This window comes from Sardina pilchardus, chromosome 20 (genome assembly GCF_963854185.1).
Source record: "Sardina pilchardus chromosome 20, fSarPil1.1, whole genome shotgun sequence".
Taxonomy (NCBI): Eukaryota; Metazoa; Chordata; class Actinopteri; order Clupeiformes; family Clupeidae; genus Sardina; species Sardina pilchardus.
In genome coordinates this window covers 9,015,933-9,031,616 of record NC_085013.1, presented here as the reverse complement: position 1 = coordinate 9,031,616, position 15,684 = coordinate 9,015,933, and the positions used below count along the sequence as shown (strand labels likewise).

At 47.7% G+C, this 15,684-nt stretch overlaps 1 protein-coding gene across 11 annotated transcripts in view; it reads right to left on the bottom strand.

The window, feature by feature from the left end:
• hectd1 (HECT domain containing 1) overlaps positions 1–15,684 on the bottom strand; it is a 38,854-nt gene that overhangs the window by 11,244 nt on the left and 11,926 nt on the right. For 2 of the 11 annotated variants that reach the window (XM_062522296.1, XM_062522307.1), the window contains exons 6-26: positions 15,279–15,549; positions 14,291–14,367; positions 13,682–13,780; positions 13,432–13,546; positions 12,982–13,156; positions 12,307–12,445; positions 11,317–11,487; positions 10,283–10,532; positions 9,673–9,948; positions 9,250–9,461; positions 8,727–8,873; positions 8,272–8,366; positions 8,061–8,181; positions 7,761–7,895; positions 7,005–7,144; positions 6,345–6,668; positions 5,836–6,002; positions 5,339–5,515; positions 2,025–2,957; positions 840–1,061; positions 213–346 (exon numbers count right to left, since the gene is read on the bottom strand). In XM_062522296.1, the coding sequence (XP_062378280.1) occupies positions 213–346; positions 840–1,061; positions 2,025–2,957; positions 5,339–5,515; positions 5,836–6,002; positions 6,345–6,668; positions 7,005–7,144; positions 7,761–7,895; positions 8,061–8,181; positions 8,272–8,366; positions 8,727–8,873; positions 9,250–9,461; positions 9,673–9,948; positions 10,283–10,532; positions 11,317–11,487; positions 12,307–12,445; positions 12,982–13,156; positions 13,432–13,546; positions 13,682–13,780; positions 14,291–14,367; positions 15,279–15,549 (4,380 nt within the window). The remainder of the gene's footprint in view (positions 1–212; positions 347–839; positions 1,062–2,024; positions 2,958–5,338; positions 5,516–5,835; positions 6,003–6,344; positions 6,669–7,004; positions 7,145–7,760; positions 7,896–8,060; positions 8,182–8,271; positions 8,367–8,726; positions 8,874–9,249; positions 9,462–9,672; positions 9,949–10,282; positions 10,533–11,316; positions 11,488–12,306; positions 12,446–12,981; positions 13,157–13,431; positions 13,547–13,681; positions 13,781–14,290; positions 14,368–15,278; positions 15,550–15,684) is intronic. The other 9 variants (XM_062522297.1, XM_062522306.1, XM_062522298.1 and 6 more) reach the window with 9 other exon arrangements.

Sequence of the window (15,684 nt, the reverse complement as noted above, 5' to 3'; positions counted from 1 at the left end):
CTACATGTCTCCCACATGCTACTTTAAATGATAATCCCAAATTTTACGGAAATAAAAACTTGTGTGTTGTATTTTTATGCAGTTAAGACACAGCTAGTCAATACACTAGACAGAAGTCATTCATCATTACTCCAGTTTCTCCACACACAAGAGAAGTGGACTGAACAGCTCTGCACTGGGGAGACAGCAACTAAGAGAGATAGGATGCGCACCAGAACCTCTTCATACTCCTGGTCCTCCTGATTGTCATCCTCGTTCTCGTCATCGTCGTCGTCAGGCTCGGGGAGATCCTCTTCGTCGTCCAGCTCGGCGAGCAGCGTGTTGGCCCGACAGCTGTCCAGGAAGTCTGTGTGGACAGAGCAGTCACACATCATCATCACAGACACCGCCAGGCAATACAAGCTGTGTCATAATGCATTTCATATAGAAGAGGAAACGTCCGACGGCAGTGGGAATAAGATCTGTGTTCATTTTGCCCACACACACACACTCACACACACTTGCTCACTCTCCATGTCACTCACACCAACTCAATTATATATGAACCTTATGAATATGACTATAGTCGTACTCTACACACACACAGCTTGATACAAGGCAAATTAAGTCTATGACTGGACTGGACTCAAAGGGGAGGATACTTACTAATGTGATATCTGTAAACAACAAAGACGGTAGACAATACACATGGGGGGCATGGCAAGGTGAGGGGTTATCAACCAAGGAGGGGGTGGTAGAAGATGAGTAAGAGCAATGCAGGGAGGAGAAAACACGTGTGTGTGTGTGTGTGTGTGTGTGTGTGTGTGTGTGTGTGTGCAAATGAATATCACATGGCCTACCATAGAGGGAGAACTCAGCCTCCTGACCTGTGTCGCTCTCGCTAGAGGTGGAGGTCAGGCTGGTCGTCAGCGTGTTACTGAGCAACTGGCCCACCGACAAACCTGTGGTTGCCGTGGCTACGTTATTGCTGCTGGTTACTATGGAGGTGGACATGGTGACGGTGGAGGTGGTGCCGGTGGTGGTGAGGTTAGGAAAGCTCTGTGCTCCCATGAGCGGAGAAGCTGCAAACACACAAACAAAGCCAAGAGGGAGCCGTTAGTCTGGACCCAACCACACCCAAAGCAGCCACTGACAGTCCGCTACCAGTACCTACTCATGATCAGGGATGAAAACTCAAACCGAGTGCTCCATTAGGTTTTAGCCCAAACACAACAGTGGAGTGTGAGTGAGTGTGTGTGTGTGTGTGTGGGAACGGCATTGCTTGTTATGAGGGATTCGGATGCACGGTCATTTGTTTTGTTGCAAAGCCAACCAGAGTTAGATTTGATCCATTCAGGTTTTTTCAAAATCTACAGCGGCTTTCTATTATGATTCACACAACCATGACAAATCGCTATAGCACACAGCAACAAACGCAACACTCCCGGGGACACATCAGCTTTAGCATTATAGAAAAACTGCATTGATGCACACAATCACAAACAGACAGCGATTTTAAATTGAGCCTCAACACAATAATGAATGACAACTTCATTACTGGTCAAAGAAAAATGCAGTTACTGAGAAATGTCTGTAAACGTCCACCAACATAGGCTAAGGTAGGATTGAATTAAGATCATGTAATGCCACTAAAATGAATGGTGATCTTTTAGTTAGCATGATTTCTCCTCAACATATGTCATTAGTTATGAATCAAGGTTGTAAAGTTTTACAATAAAGGTGGAAATTGCAGATTAGCCAAGACTGATTTGTCCTGGCAGAGATCTATTTAGTAATGCTTGAAGTGGACTATATATATATTGTCTACACTACTAGATGACTCAAGTAAATGGCCGTCTCAAAATGGATACAGATCAAGTCAAACAAAAAAATGTCTGACCATGAACAACATTTTGTATGAATGCAGTGTGTGTGTGTGTGTGTGTGTGTGTGTGTGTGTGTGTGTGTGTGTGTGTGTGTGTGTGTGAAACTCCTCAACATCGGAGCATTGATGCATTATGACTGGCGGTGGTGTGTGGACTCACTGGCTGTGCTCATGACAGTCCTGCCCAGTGTGTTGGTGTTGTTGTCGCTGCTGCTGCGGCTCAAGTTCATGTTGTTGGTGGCGTTGGTGCGCGACATGTTGGGCGCGCGGCGCACAAACGACTCCATGAGGCTGGCCTCCCTCGACGACAGGTTGGGCACGCTGGCACTGGAGCTCATGGGCGCGCCGGCCGCCAGCAGCGAGCTGACCGACAGCCGGGCGCTGGCGGCCGAGCACAGGGGCCGCTGGGACGGCGCGTCCTTGCTGGACGACTCCGACACGGAGCTGACGTCGGGGGAGCTGACGCTCACCAGGCCCATGGAGATGGCCGCGTTGTCGGCCGCCGCCGCTGCTGCTGCTGCCGCCGCCGCCGCTTGCCGCTCGCCGGTGGGCGTCTTGCGTTCGCTCTCGCCGGCCACGCCCTCGCCGGTCAGCGTGCCGCTGCTGGACGCCGAGCCAGCGTCGCTGGTCGCCGTGGTGGCGGGGGATGATGACAGCACCACCACCGGCTCCTGGCCCTCGGCCCCTGGGCCCCCGGCTCCTCCTCCTCCTCCGACTCCGGCCACCGCCCCGAGCACGCCACCCCCAACCACACCGGCCTCCAGCAGGCTCTCGGCCCTCCTCGTCTCCACGCGCGTGGAGCTGAGGCTGACGTCGCTGCTGCTGGCCACGCTACACACCGAGCTGCTACTGCCCTTCCGGCTGGACGAGCTGGCCCCCGCCGCCGCCGGGCTCGAGCCGCCCTTGTCCGGGCAGTTATTTTTCACCAGGCTGCTCCAGGACGGCGGCGTGCCTGAAACAGTGGATGAGACAGGTTTGGGTGACGGCGCAGACTCAGGGTCGTAACCTGGAGCAAGCTTGAGGTCAAACTTCCCTTCCGCCCCCATACGGTACGAGTTTGAGCCACCGGCATCCCAGGTGACATCAATCCAGCCTGGAAAGGGATATGAATCTGTGAGAGCCGGCAAAAGACAGAGCAAGAGAGAGAAAAAACCAAAACCAAAACAAACAAACAAAAAAAAAAAAAAAAAAACACACACACATACACACACACGCACACATACAAGCAGCAGAAGTCATAAAGATAGCAGCTCCTCACTCAACTCTGGACCAGGGCGTCAATAATCGAGAGTGGCACATTTCCACTGCTCGATCTGAGCTGAGTGTAGGCTAAAGTTTGACATTTAAATGGCATTTCAAAATGGTGAAATGGCTTTGCATGACTTGTATACCTTATATACTTATGTTTTATACACTCATAGATTGGCCAAGCCACACATTGCCTGGTCCAGGTGGAGTGACGAGGGAAGAGACATGAGTCACAGAAATAAAATGACAAAACAAAAAAACGAAAGCCAAGGATAAGAAATTTGCAAAAATGCCAAGCTAAAAGCCACTTGAGAAAAAGGAACTGAAAGGAATTTTGAGTCCAAATGTAAAAATACACTTGCAGTGGAGTCCATTCAGTGCTTGCAAATTGTGACATCAACATGCACTTAGCTGATTGATGGAGACAGTTGCTTTTAAAGACGAACTATTGATATTGCTTTTTTTGTTTGTTTACACATTGAAAACTATGGCTGCCCAAAAGATTGAAACAGCAATTAAGAGAGAGAAACGCTTTGGACACAAGTATGACAAAAACAAAGTTACCTGTTAGACAGTGGGAGAGGGGGGAGGGTTGCACGTCAAAATAGAAAACTAATAACAGAAATCAAAGTATGGAAGTGACAAATTGAAAATTGTGTGTGTATATAGAAATAGAAATAGGTTCAAATGAGTTAATTTTCCTCAAATGAAAGACAGCGGCGATGAGGGATTTCAGCAGGTAGGGGGCACCGCAGTCTGAACCCTCCCCACACCCAGCAAGCCCAAAGGAGGAGGACAGGGATACAGAAGAAGCACAGGATGCCGTCACAGAGTACACCGGGTGCTGGATTCATGTACCTTTCTTAAGGCCTACAGCGAGTGAGCGAGCAACAGTCCGTTGGCCGGCCCATCCCAATCCCACTTGTTCTTTCAGAGTTCCATTTGTGATATCCCTTGAGGTAACAACCCCTGTTTTACCTAGACCTTACATATATTGATATACATGTCAATGATAACACTAACATTTTCCCCCAGCATAATCGGTCAACTGGGATTTGATTTGTAAGCCAGGGTTCCCACTCTAGATCAATTGTAAAATTGCATGACTTTTCCCTGATAAATTTCAATGACCTACTTAACAATGAATGGTACAATATACTGACCGAAGATTTCAAGAGAAGAAACAGAACATTCAAGAATCTTATGTTTTTTTACTTTTTTTGTTTGTTTTTGTTTTTTCAAGATCAGGAGATTAATAAATGGATAATTAATAAATAAAGTTGGGCTAACCATGACCACTCAAGCAAGCAGTAACGCTAATAACCAGATCCACCAGTTCTGTGTGGAAATACATTTGTATTAATGTATCTTTCACAAGTAAATTTTGAACTGTAACAACGAAATTCCTTGACCTTCCATGTCTGGAACAGACTTTATCAAATTTCAAAGACATTCCAGAAATTCCATGACCCATGGGAACCCTGGTAAGTGATGTATGGGAGATATTTCATTGCTATGTTAATGATTAATTGGTTTCACCAGTCACAGTATTTAGGGTGAATAATCCTAGTCTGTGGTTATTGCATGGCAGCTTTCGAATGTAGCGGGTATTTTATCCATCTCACTTCTGAAATACGGCATGTAACTCATTCACTCCAGTGAACTTTAACTAGCATCTTCATTTGAACCCTCTTTTTGGGTGTCCATTCCCCAGAAAGTCCACTGGTGGGGACACTAAAGCCAAATTCTAGCAGAGGTAGGAGGAAACTGACCATCTCTTCTAGGATTGTGTGAAGGCTCCGCCAAACACATAAATGCACTTGATGTTCACAATTTGTTTTTGTCTTTTCTGTACCAGAGACTCCATTTAGCCGAATGCGTTTTCAGACTCATGTTAAACCTTTTCAAAGTGGCCTGCTACATGGTTTCTCCTCTATACAGCGAGTGGTGCTGTGACTGTCCCTCCCACTCCAACCACTAAGATGGAGAATCCCACCCACCCCAGTCTAAAAATAAAACAAAACAAACACAACCATACAAATTATACAGTCTATACACCACACATCTAGTACACTCAAACCTTGCTGATTTGGTAAGTGAGATTAATGCATTCTACCTACATCATTACGAGCTGTCAGCTCCACACACACACACACACACACACACACACACTCTTTCTCTCTGTCTCTCTCACACACACACACTCACACAAAGACCACTGCTCACCATTGTGCGCCTCGCCTGTAACAGTGCCCTCTCCTGGGGGATTGCCGTCCTGATCGCGCCACTTCCAGTCGATGCCGCGCACCACGCGGGCCCCGGGCACGATGTACTTCATGACCTGCGAGCGGAAGAGGCGCCGCTGCCTGCGCAGGTTGGCCTCCGCCTCCTTCACAGCTTTACCTGAGAACAGCACACGCATTTAGACACCGCGATGGAAACTCTGGATTTCACTTTATTCAACCCAGAAGTGAATCAATTATCATCTAATAAATCACACACACACAATACATGTCTGCACATACAGTATGTACATATGCTATACATTTTAACCATGGGTTGAGCAGAAACATAAACTCTGAGGAACATAAAAAAAAAAAAAACAATAACACTGTAAAACTTCAGATTTCAAATAACTTCAAATCCCAGTGATGCAGAAGTGGGCCAGCGTCAACAGATCAGCAGCGTGAGTAGCATAGCGTGGGTGCGCCGGAGGTCCTTACCTAACTGGTCCTCACAGACGCCGCTGACGGTGCCGTAGAGCTCGAGGCCAGACAGGGAGAGGTAGTGAGTCTGGCCGCTGGCGTTCTTGCCCATCTGCTTGATGCGGATGTGCCTCCAGCCCTGCTTCTCCTCCTTAGACGGGTCCAGGGGCCAGGTGGCCGTGGAGCTGCAGGAGGAGGGGGGGGGGGGGGACAGAGCCCAGTTCAGGTCAGACAGGACAGTAGTCTACAGGCATCATCTGCTGCAGTCTAGGCCGTGTTAGGGTCTTTTTCTTTTCCATCTACTAGTCTTAATTATTTTATTCAATGATCAAGCTTATTACTAATGACCCCTATAACTAATGACTCTTAAAAAAAGCTATTTGTGAGTCCATAGCTCAAGCATTGCAACCTCCTGTCTGTCAGCTTTAGAAGCAATATCATGAAATGTGATTTTAATAGCCTAGAATCTCAGGCAAATTCTTAATGATTATGAAGAAAAAAAAAAGTTTGATGTTAAGCAATCCTACCCAGGCTCGTTGAGGCTGCAGTCGTCCACGTGTGTGTAGAGGGTCGTCCAGTTCTGTCCGTCCTTGGACACCTGGAACATCCAGTTGCGCAGGGCGGAGCGGCCGTAGCCGCGGGCGTGCCGGAGCGTGTAGGCCGAGGGGATGACCCACAGGCCCAGGTCCACGGCGAACCAGGCATTCTTGTCGTCGTTGGTGTGGCAGTTCAGCGCCGAGCTGTCGCGGCTCAGGATGTCTTCCAGCCGCCCGTACGGAAGGTTCCGGCCCTCCGACGAGGTCACCACCACCAGGCCGTACGCAGCAGGGTTCACCCACTCATAGGCCGTCCTGCGGGAACCACAGCAGATCAAACCCATTACTCCCACAAGCCCTCAGAGAAAGACAACTGGACCGGGTTTTCTTCCATAAAAGAAACTGAATTAAAGCTTTCAATTAAAGGTTCATGGGTTCATATTTCAGCAAGCATGCTACAAAATCAGTAATAACAATGCTGAAATAAAAATATAACTCATTACAAATACACCTCAAAGCTGATCAGATTTATTAAGCCTTTGGTGGCATATTGCCCGATTCATTTTATTCTTAGTTTGTTTTTGTACACAGAATTCTGATTTCTGCCCAGAAGACTGTGAGACACATCGGACCCTTCTCTCTGAGCCTTACTTGGCATTGGTGCCGATCCAGTAGACGATGCCGTTCTCGTCAAAATCGTGCTGGTGTCTGAAGGTGAAGTTCTGGCCTTCACGCAGCTTCCGCACAAAGATGAAGGAGGAACGGTCAAAGTCGTACCACTGCTTCGCCACCTGAGCAGCAAAAGAAAAAAAAAGGGTTAAGCCAGCGGGACCACCAAGAGAGACTCCGACAACTCTTTTCCCCATAAAGACGACTTCTGACAACACCCCCTGTACTCATAAGGACACATTTTTACACCTCCAGGATTTCCACAATGACGTGATTTGACGACCAATTTATATACCTCAAAATGAGCTAAATGACATTCAATTAATTACATAAATAAACTTACCCTAATAAATTGATAGTTCTCATCTTTACAGAGATATACAATATGTCTATATTTCAGTAAAGTTTATGATGGCAAAAGCAATTTATATGGAGGTTTGTTTAATTTATGCAAATATGTTCCATGGGTAGCCCTAGTAACATATAGGGTTGCTCCTAGTAGGCGTTCAGGCGTTCAGAATGCAGAAGGCACAACAGAAGGAGTATGGAAGCTGAAGTGAGAAAACTGCTCACTGTGACACTTGTTACACGTTTGGACAAGAACTGAAACAACTTGACAGATGCCAATAAATCAGTGGAGGCGGAGAGAGAGAAAGAGCGCGGGAGAATGAGAGAAAGAAAGAGCGAGAGAGAGAGAGAATGAGTGTGAGAGCGAGAGTCATGGATAGATGCTCTGACCATCTTGAGCAGATACTGCTCCAGGGACTCCACGGTGGCCAGCGGCTCCATTTTCAGCATGCGGCCGGTGCGGTCAATCAGGGCCGTCTCCCCTGGGGCCCGCTCCAGACGGAAACGCAGCCGCCGGGTCAGGATCTGACACACACACACAGACTTCATATTTAGGATAGATTTACGCAACAAAAACACTTTTCTTCAAGTGCTTTACCCAGTAGGCTTTCTAGGCTTTCATAATACAAACACAAACAAATCTGTGACTCAGTGATTCAGTGAGACAGGTGGACTGGAGCTGAAACTCACCTGTAAGTTATAGGTGGAGCCCGGCGTGTCGTACAGGTGCAGAGGTAGCCGTTCTATGGACTCCAGAACTGCAATCAGCTTCCGGATTAAGGCAATTGCGGGTCGGCTGCTGAGGTAGAGACTGAATTTGAAGAACAGTGGTGCTAAAATCTGTTCATGTGGACTGATGCTTTTATAATTGGCATCAACATTATCATTTTGAGTGACTGACCTTTCATGATCCTCATTTTCACTGAACGCAGTCTTAAATACATTTATCCTCTCCATCAATGGCTTACAATCATGCTTCATGTCAAGTTCCACATTCTGCAAAGAAAAAATGGGGAAGAAAATAAAATAGCAGCTTTAACCATGGCCTCCATATATTTACATTCATGGCTTTACTAGGATTAGTTTGGTGCAATACTGTAGTGTTCAGTAACCACCATCAGAACTAAATATAGGTCACAAATCACCATGACGGGATATAGGACAATATTGGAGTCTATCAGTAGGACAGCATAGCCTTATCAAACACACACAAACAAGTGGAAACTACTGATTACTTATCAGCTCAGCGATTACCATGTGGGGGGCCAGTAATGATTACGTGTCCTACTCTATCTATAGACAGCAACAACAAATGACATAACCCAAACACTGGCTTGTGACACACACAAAACGTACATTATTAAGGACAGTAAGGAGGGCCTGCACGAGGCCGCTGCTGCACATCTCGTAGGGGGAGATGGTGTTCTCGTCCTTCAGGACCACAATCAGGTTCTCCAGCGCCGTCTTCATCAGATCCCTCCACGTGTTCTCTCCCTCGATGCACTGCGGGCCGTCGGGGTGGGCAGACAGAAGAGCAGGAAAAAACGTGAGCAGGCAGAAACTGCACTGGAGCGCAGTACTCCCCAAACTAATATAGATGGACTTTTTCACTCAAGTGTGTGGGAGACAACAAATGAGTCGCTCTGCAGTCTTTCTTTTTTTTTTATGACTGTTCCTCACCGATCCATTTTTATACTTATTCCTGACATCTCAGTGTCTTCGCTGTGGGTGTGAGTGCATATACTGTTCATCAATCTGAGTGTTAACTCAACTTTTCCGTTTGTCATGTGTAGATCTATGTTCCACAACAATCGGTGCGAATTAGGACATGTTTATTCCTCAGTCCTGTAGTGTGTGTGTGTGTGTGTGTGTTCCTTACCTGTCTGTGTGTGTGTAGCTCCCAGGCCGACTCCAGCTGGGTGGCGATGTTCCTCAGGGTGACCACCACCCCTCTGGGCATGCTCTCCACCGCCTTGAAGTGGTCGTCGTACAGGTCCCTGGCCATGGTCTTCACCTTCTGCTTGGTCTTCTCCAGCTTGGACTTCAGCTTCCTGCCGCGCTTCCCTGTCCAGCCAGTCACAAATTCAGAACCTGCAGATCCCACACACACACACACACACACACGCGTACACCAGATTGGGAATGAGAAATCAAACCAACGCTAATAAAAATGTTTATTCTGTAAAAACTACTAGAGGAACATTCAAGGACGAGAACCAAATTCACTGTGTGTGTGCCAACATACTTGGCCAATAAAAGACAATTCTGATTGACACACACACTAACAAAGACATTGATGTACCTTCAGACTTACCCAAGGAGGTCTCGGCGGTGAAAGAGTGTTTGGTGCCGCGATTGGACTCGAACACGAAGCCGGGCAGGTCCTCCTTGAGGATGGTGGCCTGCTGGCCGTCCGAGTTGTGGATGGCGATCTCGCCCTCCTTCAGGCAGGTCAGTGACCAGTTGCCCACCGTGAGCTTGGTGGGGCCCACGGCCGAGAGGATGGGCTGGCTGGCCGTCACAGGCTTCACCTGGCTGCGGGCACGCTGGAGCTTCTCCAGGAACTCGCTACGGCTCTCTGAGGGTCCCAGAAAAGAAACACGGGAGAGAGTTCAAAACACCTTGTTACAGACACTGGACACTACCATCCACAGCAATAATTAACACAGGAGATGAAGAGGGATTCTTGTAAGAAAGGTGTAGCGGTGTCAACTACGATATAACTTATTATTGTATACTTCTAAACAGAAGTCAGTGGATGGGGGTCTAGTCATTAATGATTCCTCTGTTCCAACCAGGGCCTACCTGGGGACAGTCATTTCTGGTGCCCATCACCAAGTGATACATGTGAGTTCCTGTGTCCATATACGTTTATGCATGTGTGTGTACAGTACGTCTGTCTTGTTATCTACCTGAGCTGTCAGAGCCCCCCTCGGGGCTGCCGCTGGAGTACATGGTGGCCAGCTTGCCGTCCAGGATGAAGCGGAACCAGCCGTTGCTGCCGTTGGAGAGCTCGAGCGCCGCCGCGTCGCTCCAGATGTAGAGGCAGTCGCGGCCGCGGATGATGGACCAGTCGCGCCAGTGGTACGGCTTGCCCTGCTGGATCTCTTTGGCATCTTCCTGTGGCTCATCCTCCTTGAGCAGAAAGGAGAGCGATGAGCACTTAGACACAAAGACAAAATTCACAGTTTTATGGAAACCTGATGCTACTGGCAGACACACAGTTGAGGTCAGTTAAACAGAGGGGTTATTTCAAAGGGTAGCACAAATATGTCTCCATTGAGGAGCCATTATCTAACACAAACAAGGCAGGCCTATCTGCCACAGCCCATAATGGAATGTACAACACATTGGAGGACTAGCCAATAGTCCTCTGGGTCCATTTTGTAGGGGGACTTCAAAGCTGCCATCTTTGCCCATATATGGAGATCCGGATCACCTTATATAGGCAAAGATGGTACCCAGATCTGCTTACATGGGCAAAGATGGCAGCTTTTTGTAGAACCTTCAGGGGTCTATGTGCTAGAACATGGGTCTCAAAACCTTTTTTCCTCCAAGAGCTACTTTGACAAAAATGGACATGGCCGACAGCTTTTATGTCAGTAGTAGCATGCCATGTATTCACATAGCTGATCTCCACCCAAAACTGCTGAACAAGATTTGTATGCTTTTCAAAAGGTTCCTATTCAACTCATTTACCTTCATTTGCAGTCTTTGTAGACTGTGAATTTGCTTTCATAGGATTGTCAACATGTTTCCCAAGTGACTGGGTTATCAGATCTATGAACAGCTTCCTCGGGTGGGGAGCTAGTGGTAGCTTGTGAGCTACCTGTTGGAGACCACTGTGCTAGAAAATATGTTTAAGGAAGAGCATCTAAACTTATCTGAGGAGGGTGAGACACTTAAGTCAACCCTCCCCTATGCACGGCTCTGTTGCCTCGCCTACCTTCTCAGGTTTGGACTCCTCCTCGTTCTCGTCATCAGAGGTAGGGCCGGCCAGAGTGGACACCTTGTTGATGACCCCCAGCCGTGCAAGCTGATCCAGGAACACGTCCCCTCCTTTGTCGACGAGATCTCTGATGATCTGCAGCGCCAGTAGGTGTCCGTCGTCGTCATCCTGTGTGGGCGTGAGGCGATGAAGGTGGAGGAAGAGGAGGAGAGGGTGAGAGAAAGATACACTTCAAACTCTACTTGAACTGAAAATGAACAATAATGATAAATAAATAAAGATGAGAGAACATGGCCTACGTCGGGAACATCCACTCACTCACTCACAGTTCAAGAACAGAACTTTATTATACGGCTCTCTAGAATGTTGAGAGAGCTCCCATTCACTTTGAATGGGCCTCTCCAACGTTCTACCGGTGAATAATATATATAATCACCGGTGAAAGTATATAATGACCGCTGTCAATGGCAACGGGTTTTGTGCTTCTAATTCACGTCTTTCATATCAATCCGCAGCAATGCCGTTCGCTGGTTGCAATGGAATTTCATTGAAAGTTACCAAGTATGTTGCCAGGCAACACCTAACAACTGTCAACTGTGGCGAACTATTTATTTTGCTAGAAGTTAGCGGAAGCCACCAAACAGTAGCCAAGTCATTGCTAAAGGCACATTGAGTTAAGTTTCATTTCTCGTTTTGGCAAGTAGCCGTATAATAAGCGGGATAATGTATAGAACATTATAATTCCCTTCAGGACGAAGCAAAACCCCTCCGCTGCGAGTCGGGGTTCTGTTCATCCTGTCGGGAATTATTTTCCGATAATGACCGGCGTTCTATACATTATCCCTTACATATTTCAGTATGTAGCAAAATGAGTCCAATGTTCCAAACGCAGGTCTGGACTCATGCAGTAACCACCACAGTGGATGTGTGTGGGAATCAGTGTCAGGGGGCAGGGTTTCTGAGGACGGGTCAAAGCTGATTACTGACCTCTTGATCCAGGACGGTGGCGGTGATCTCCACCAGCACCGTGGGCAGGTTGTGCCCGGCGTCCGAGTCACACACCTCCTTGAGCAGCGCCTCGGAGCTGTAGTGCACCATTTTTCTGATCAGGGCTAAGCTGGCTTTCCTGTGGGACGACGACGGCATACAATTACATTCACAGTGAAGAGAGACACAGACACACAGACACACACACAGACAAAGAGCGCTGCTGGTGCACGGATGCCTATCCACCACAGTAACAAAGGTCAACAGCTCTAATTGGTGCTATTTATGCTTCCTATGAAGCTGTATAAAGAAGTATGTGTGGGTGTCTCGTGGAGCAATGTTTTATTTATTTATTTATCTATCTTTATGCAATAATACCTCATTCAGTTTTGGAACATTGGGGAAGGTGAATTTGTGCAGAAACATTTACAATAGATCTACATGAGCACTCCCCACCTTTGGAACATTATCGTTTCACACACTTTGACATTTTATATCAATGTCAAAATTACCCCATTAGTCTTTTTATGTCTGAGCAATACACTGGGGGAAGATTCTCTGACAGCCCTGAAATAGGTATTGCTCAGTCTACCATCAAGACAGCTCAGACCAGCAAGACCAGTAACATTAAGACAATAAAGTAGCTGAACGTTAGAGCTATAATCCAGTTTCTACCTAATTGAAGGCAGCATGGTTTGCTGAAAGGTTTGTGCAAAAACAGGAAGCAGCCTCTTCAGGTAGATGGGGGCCATCTCAGGATCTCCTTTGGGTTCACTGCCCTCCTCCTCCTCCTTGTTCACATCTTTCTTCTTCTTCTCGTCTCCTTTGTTCACAGGACACATCCAGTCCCCTGAAAGGGAAACGCAGGACTCCAGTTATGACTGCTCGTGTTGGCGCGTAATATGATAGATCGCTAATCTCTCCACTTTTCAGAGGGGAACGGAAAATTGTGGTAGGGAGAACTCGGGGACATGTGTGAGGTTGGTGGACTAACGCGAACACCCATCTGTTAAATCACGGTTATCAACTATAACCTCAATCATTCACAGGGAATGTTAATTAAAGTCTGAGGTGTTCCTGAGACAGGAGTGTGTAATGTTCTGAGGTGAGAACAGGTGAGCTCACCTGGTGACTGGAGGATGGCCACCACCTCGCTGTGACCTCTCTCCCTGGCTTTGTCCAGAGGGGTCTTCCCATCCTCGTCTCTCAGGTCAGGATTCGCTCCGTGGCGTAATAAAGTCTACACAACAGACATGGACAGTTTTAACCAACGTAAACTACGCACAAAAACACAAACATACTGTATTAAAGAGCAATTAAAAGTAAGGTATCTATCCGCTTTCATAACTTCTGCAGTGAAAGGAATGGCTGTTACCTTGGCAACTTGAGGTCGGCCGAAACAGGCAGCGTAGTGGAGGGAGGATGACCTCTGACCCCTGTTGACATCAGCACCTCTCTCACAGAGAAACTCCACCTACAGGGCAGGACACACACACACACACACACACACACACACACACACACACACACACACACACACACACACACACACACACACACACACACAGCTCAGCCCGTTTTCATGAAAATACAACCCATCAGCTAAAGTAGGCCGACCTGCCAGACAAGCAGGTCAGTGGAACAGGTTGTGATCATGTGGCTCTGCTCTTTCTGAGTCATTTGTTGTCATGGCGACGCCAGCAGCACAACAAGACGCCACAGGTTTGCACCCTTCTCTGGATTATTCACACACAATGGCAGGGACAGCGAGTGCTCCCTTCGCTCTATAATAGGCCTTTGTATTGGGAAGAGAAGACCTAGTACTGGCTGTGTGGCTGCATCGTGACCACAACAAATGAAGACTCAGTACTATGAACAAGCGACAAAAAGGTATGACGAGCGAACAAATAAAACAGATAAACATTAACACGCTGAATGACAAACAGTGACTTATTACTGGAGAGTTCTGGAACAGAGAGCTTACCATCTCCTGTGTACCGAATGCTGAGGCCCAGTTCAGTAGAGTCTGTCCAACGTCATCCATGAAATTCACTTCAAAAGCTGGGGAAAAAAGAACATGTGCTCCATCAGGACCAATATCTCTTCAAGAACAGAAAGATCTCCTTGATTCTCTTTTTAAAGGCACGGACAAACACAGATACACGCAGACAGATACATACAGAGACAGACACTAACAGCCAGGGTGGGAATTTCGTCATTTTAGGGGCAAGGCCATTTGGCCTTCACCTTCTTTTTTTTTTTAGGGGCACCAAGGCCACATGATAGGGCACAAAGGCCACTGAGTAAAATTCGATGGTTTTACATTTCAGGGTTATCTCGACACAAATACATAGACCCGCTAGCTGCTGTAGGCTTTGAGAAACACTAACACAGCCTCAAACTTCTTTCAGTTGAGGCCCAATCATGGCAGACTTTGGTTGCGTTTGCTTTCTTTTTCCGTCGGTTCGCGATTGCATGATCAATTGCGCAGCAAATTATCAGGTGAAGCACCGGACCTAATTTCACTAAAAGAGCAAAGAGCGTTCCGTATCAGTTCAGTACAGAACAAGACTTTTACGTGTCAAATACGGGACGATTCCGTATTATACTGAATGGTTGGCAACCCTAAGTCAGGGGCATAAAGGCCACTGTGGCCTTATGATGGGTTTTTTTTCACAGGGCATCAAGGCCAAAGTGTAGGGCAACGGCGGCCATGGCCTCATGGCCTTGGTATAATTCCCACCCTGCTAACAGCTACACCAGGCGCGTAAAATCCATTTTGGAAGAGTGGCCTATTTTTTTTCCGAATGTACGTGCCGCCATCACGTCTGGTGTGGCTACTTCCATAGATTATAGTGGAAGCTAATTATTGCAGCAGATGCAACGCAACAGAACGGTTCAGTTACGCGTCTGGTGTAGCTCCTCTGTAACAAACACAGAGAGACGCACGAGGGTCCTTGGCTTCCACCTACCTCCCGTGTCTATGGCGTCTATGAGCGCGTCCGTGTCTTTGCTGCGGATACAGTCGATGAGCTGTCGGTGCGAGCGCTCCCCGGAGCTGTCCAGGCGCCGCAGGCCGGGGATGCGTCCGCTGGAGCCGGCCGTGGACTTGGGCAGCGCCTTGCGTCCCTCGAACAGCAGCACCAGCAGCAGGTCCACCAGCCGCATGGTGTCCAGCACGCAGCGCTCGTCCCCCTGCAGCGCGCTCTCCATGGAGTCGGGCAGCTCGGAGCGCAGCAAGTCCTGGAGGGAGACAGGGAGAGAGAGAGAGAGAGAGAGAGAGAGAGAGAGAGAGAGAGAGAGAGAGAGAGAGAGAGAGGAATAAGCAGCAAGAAAAAGTGACACCGAAGGCGAGGAAACAGAAGAGAGAGATGAGGG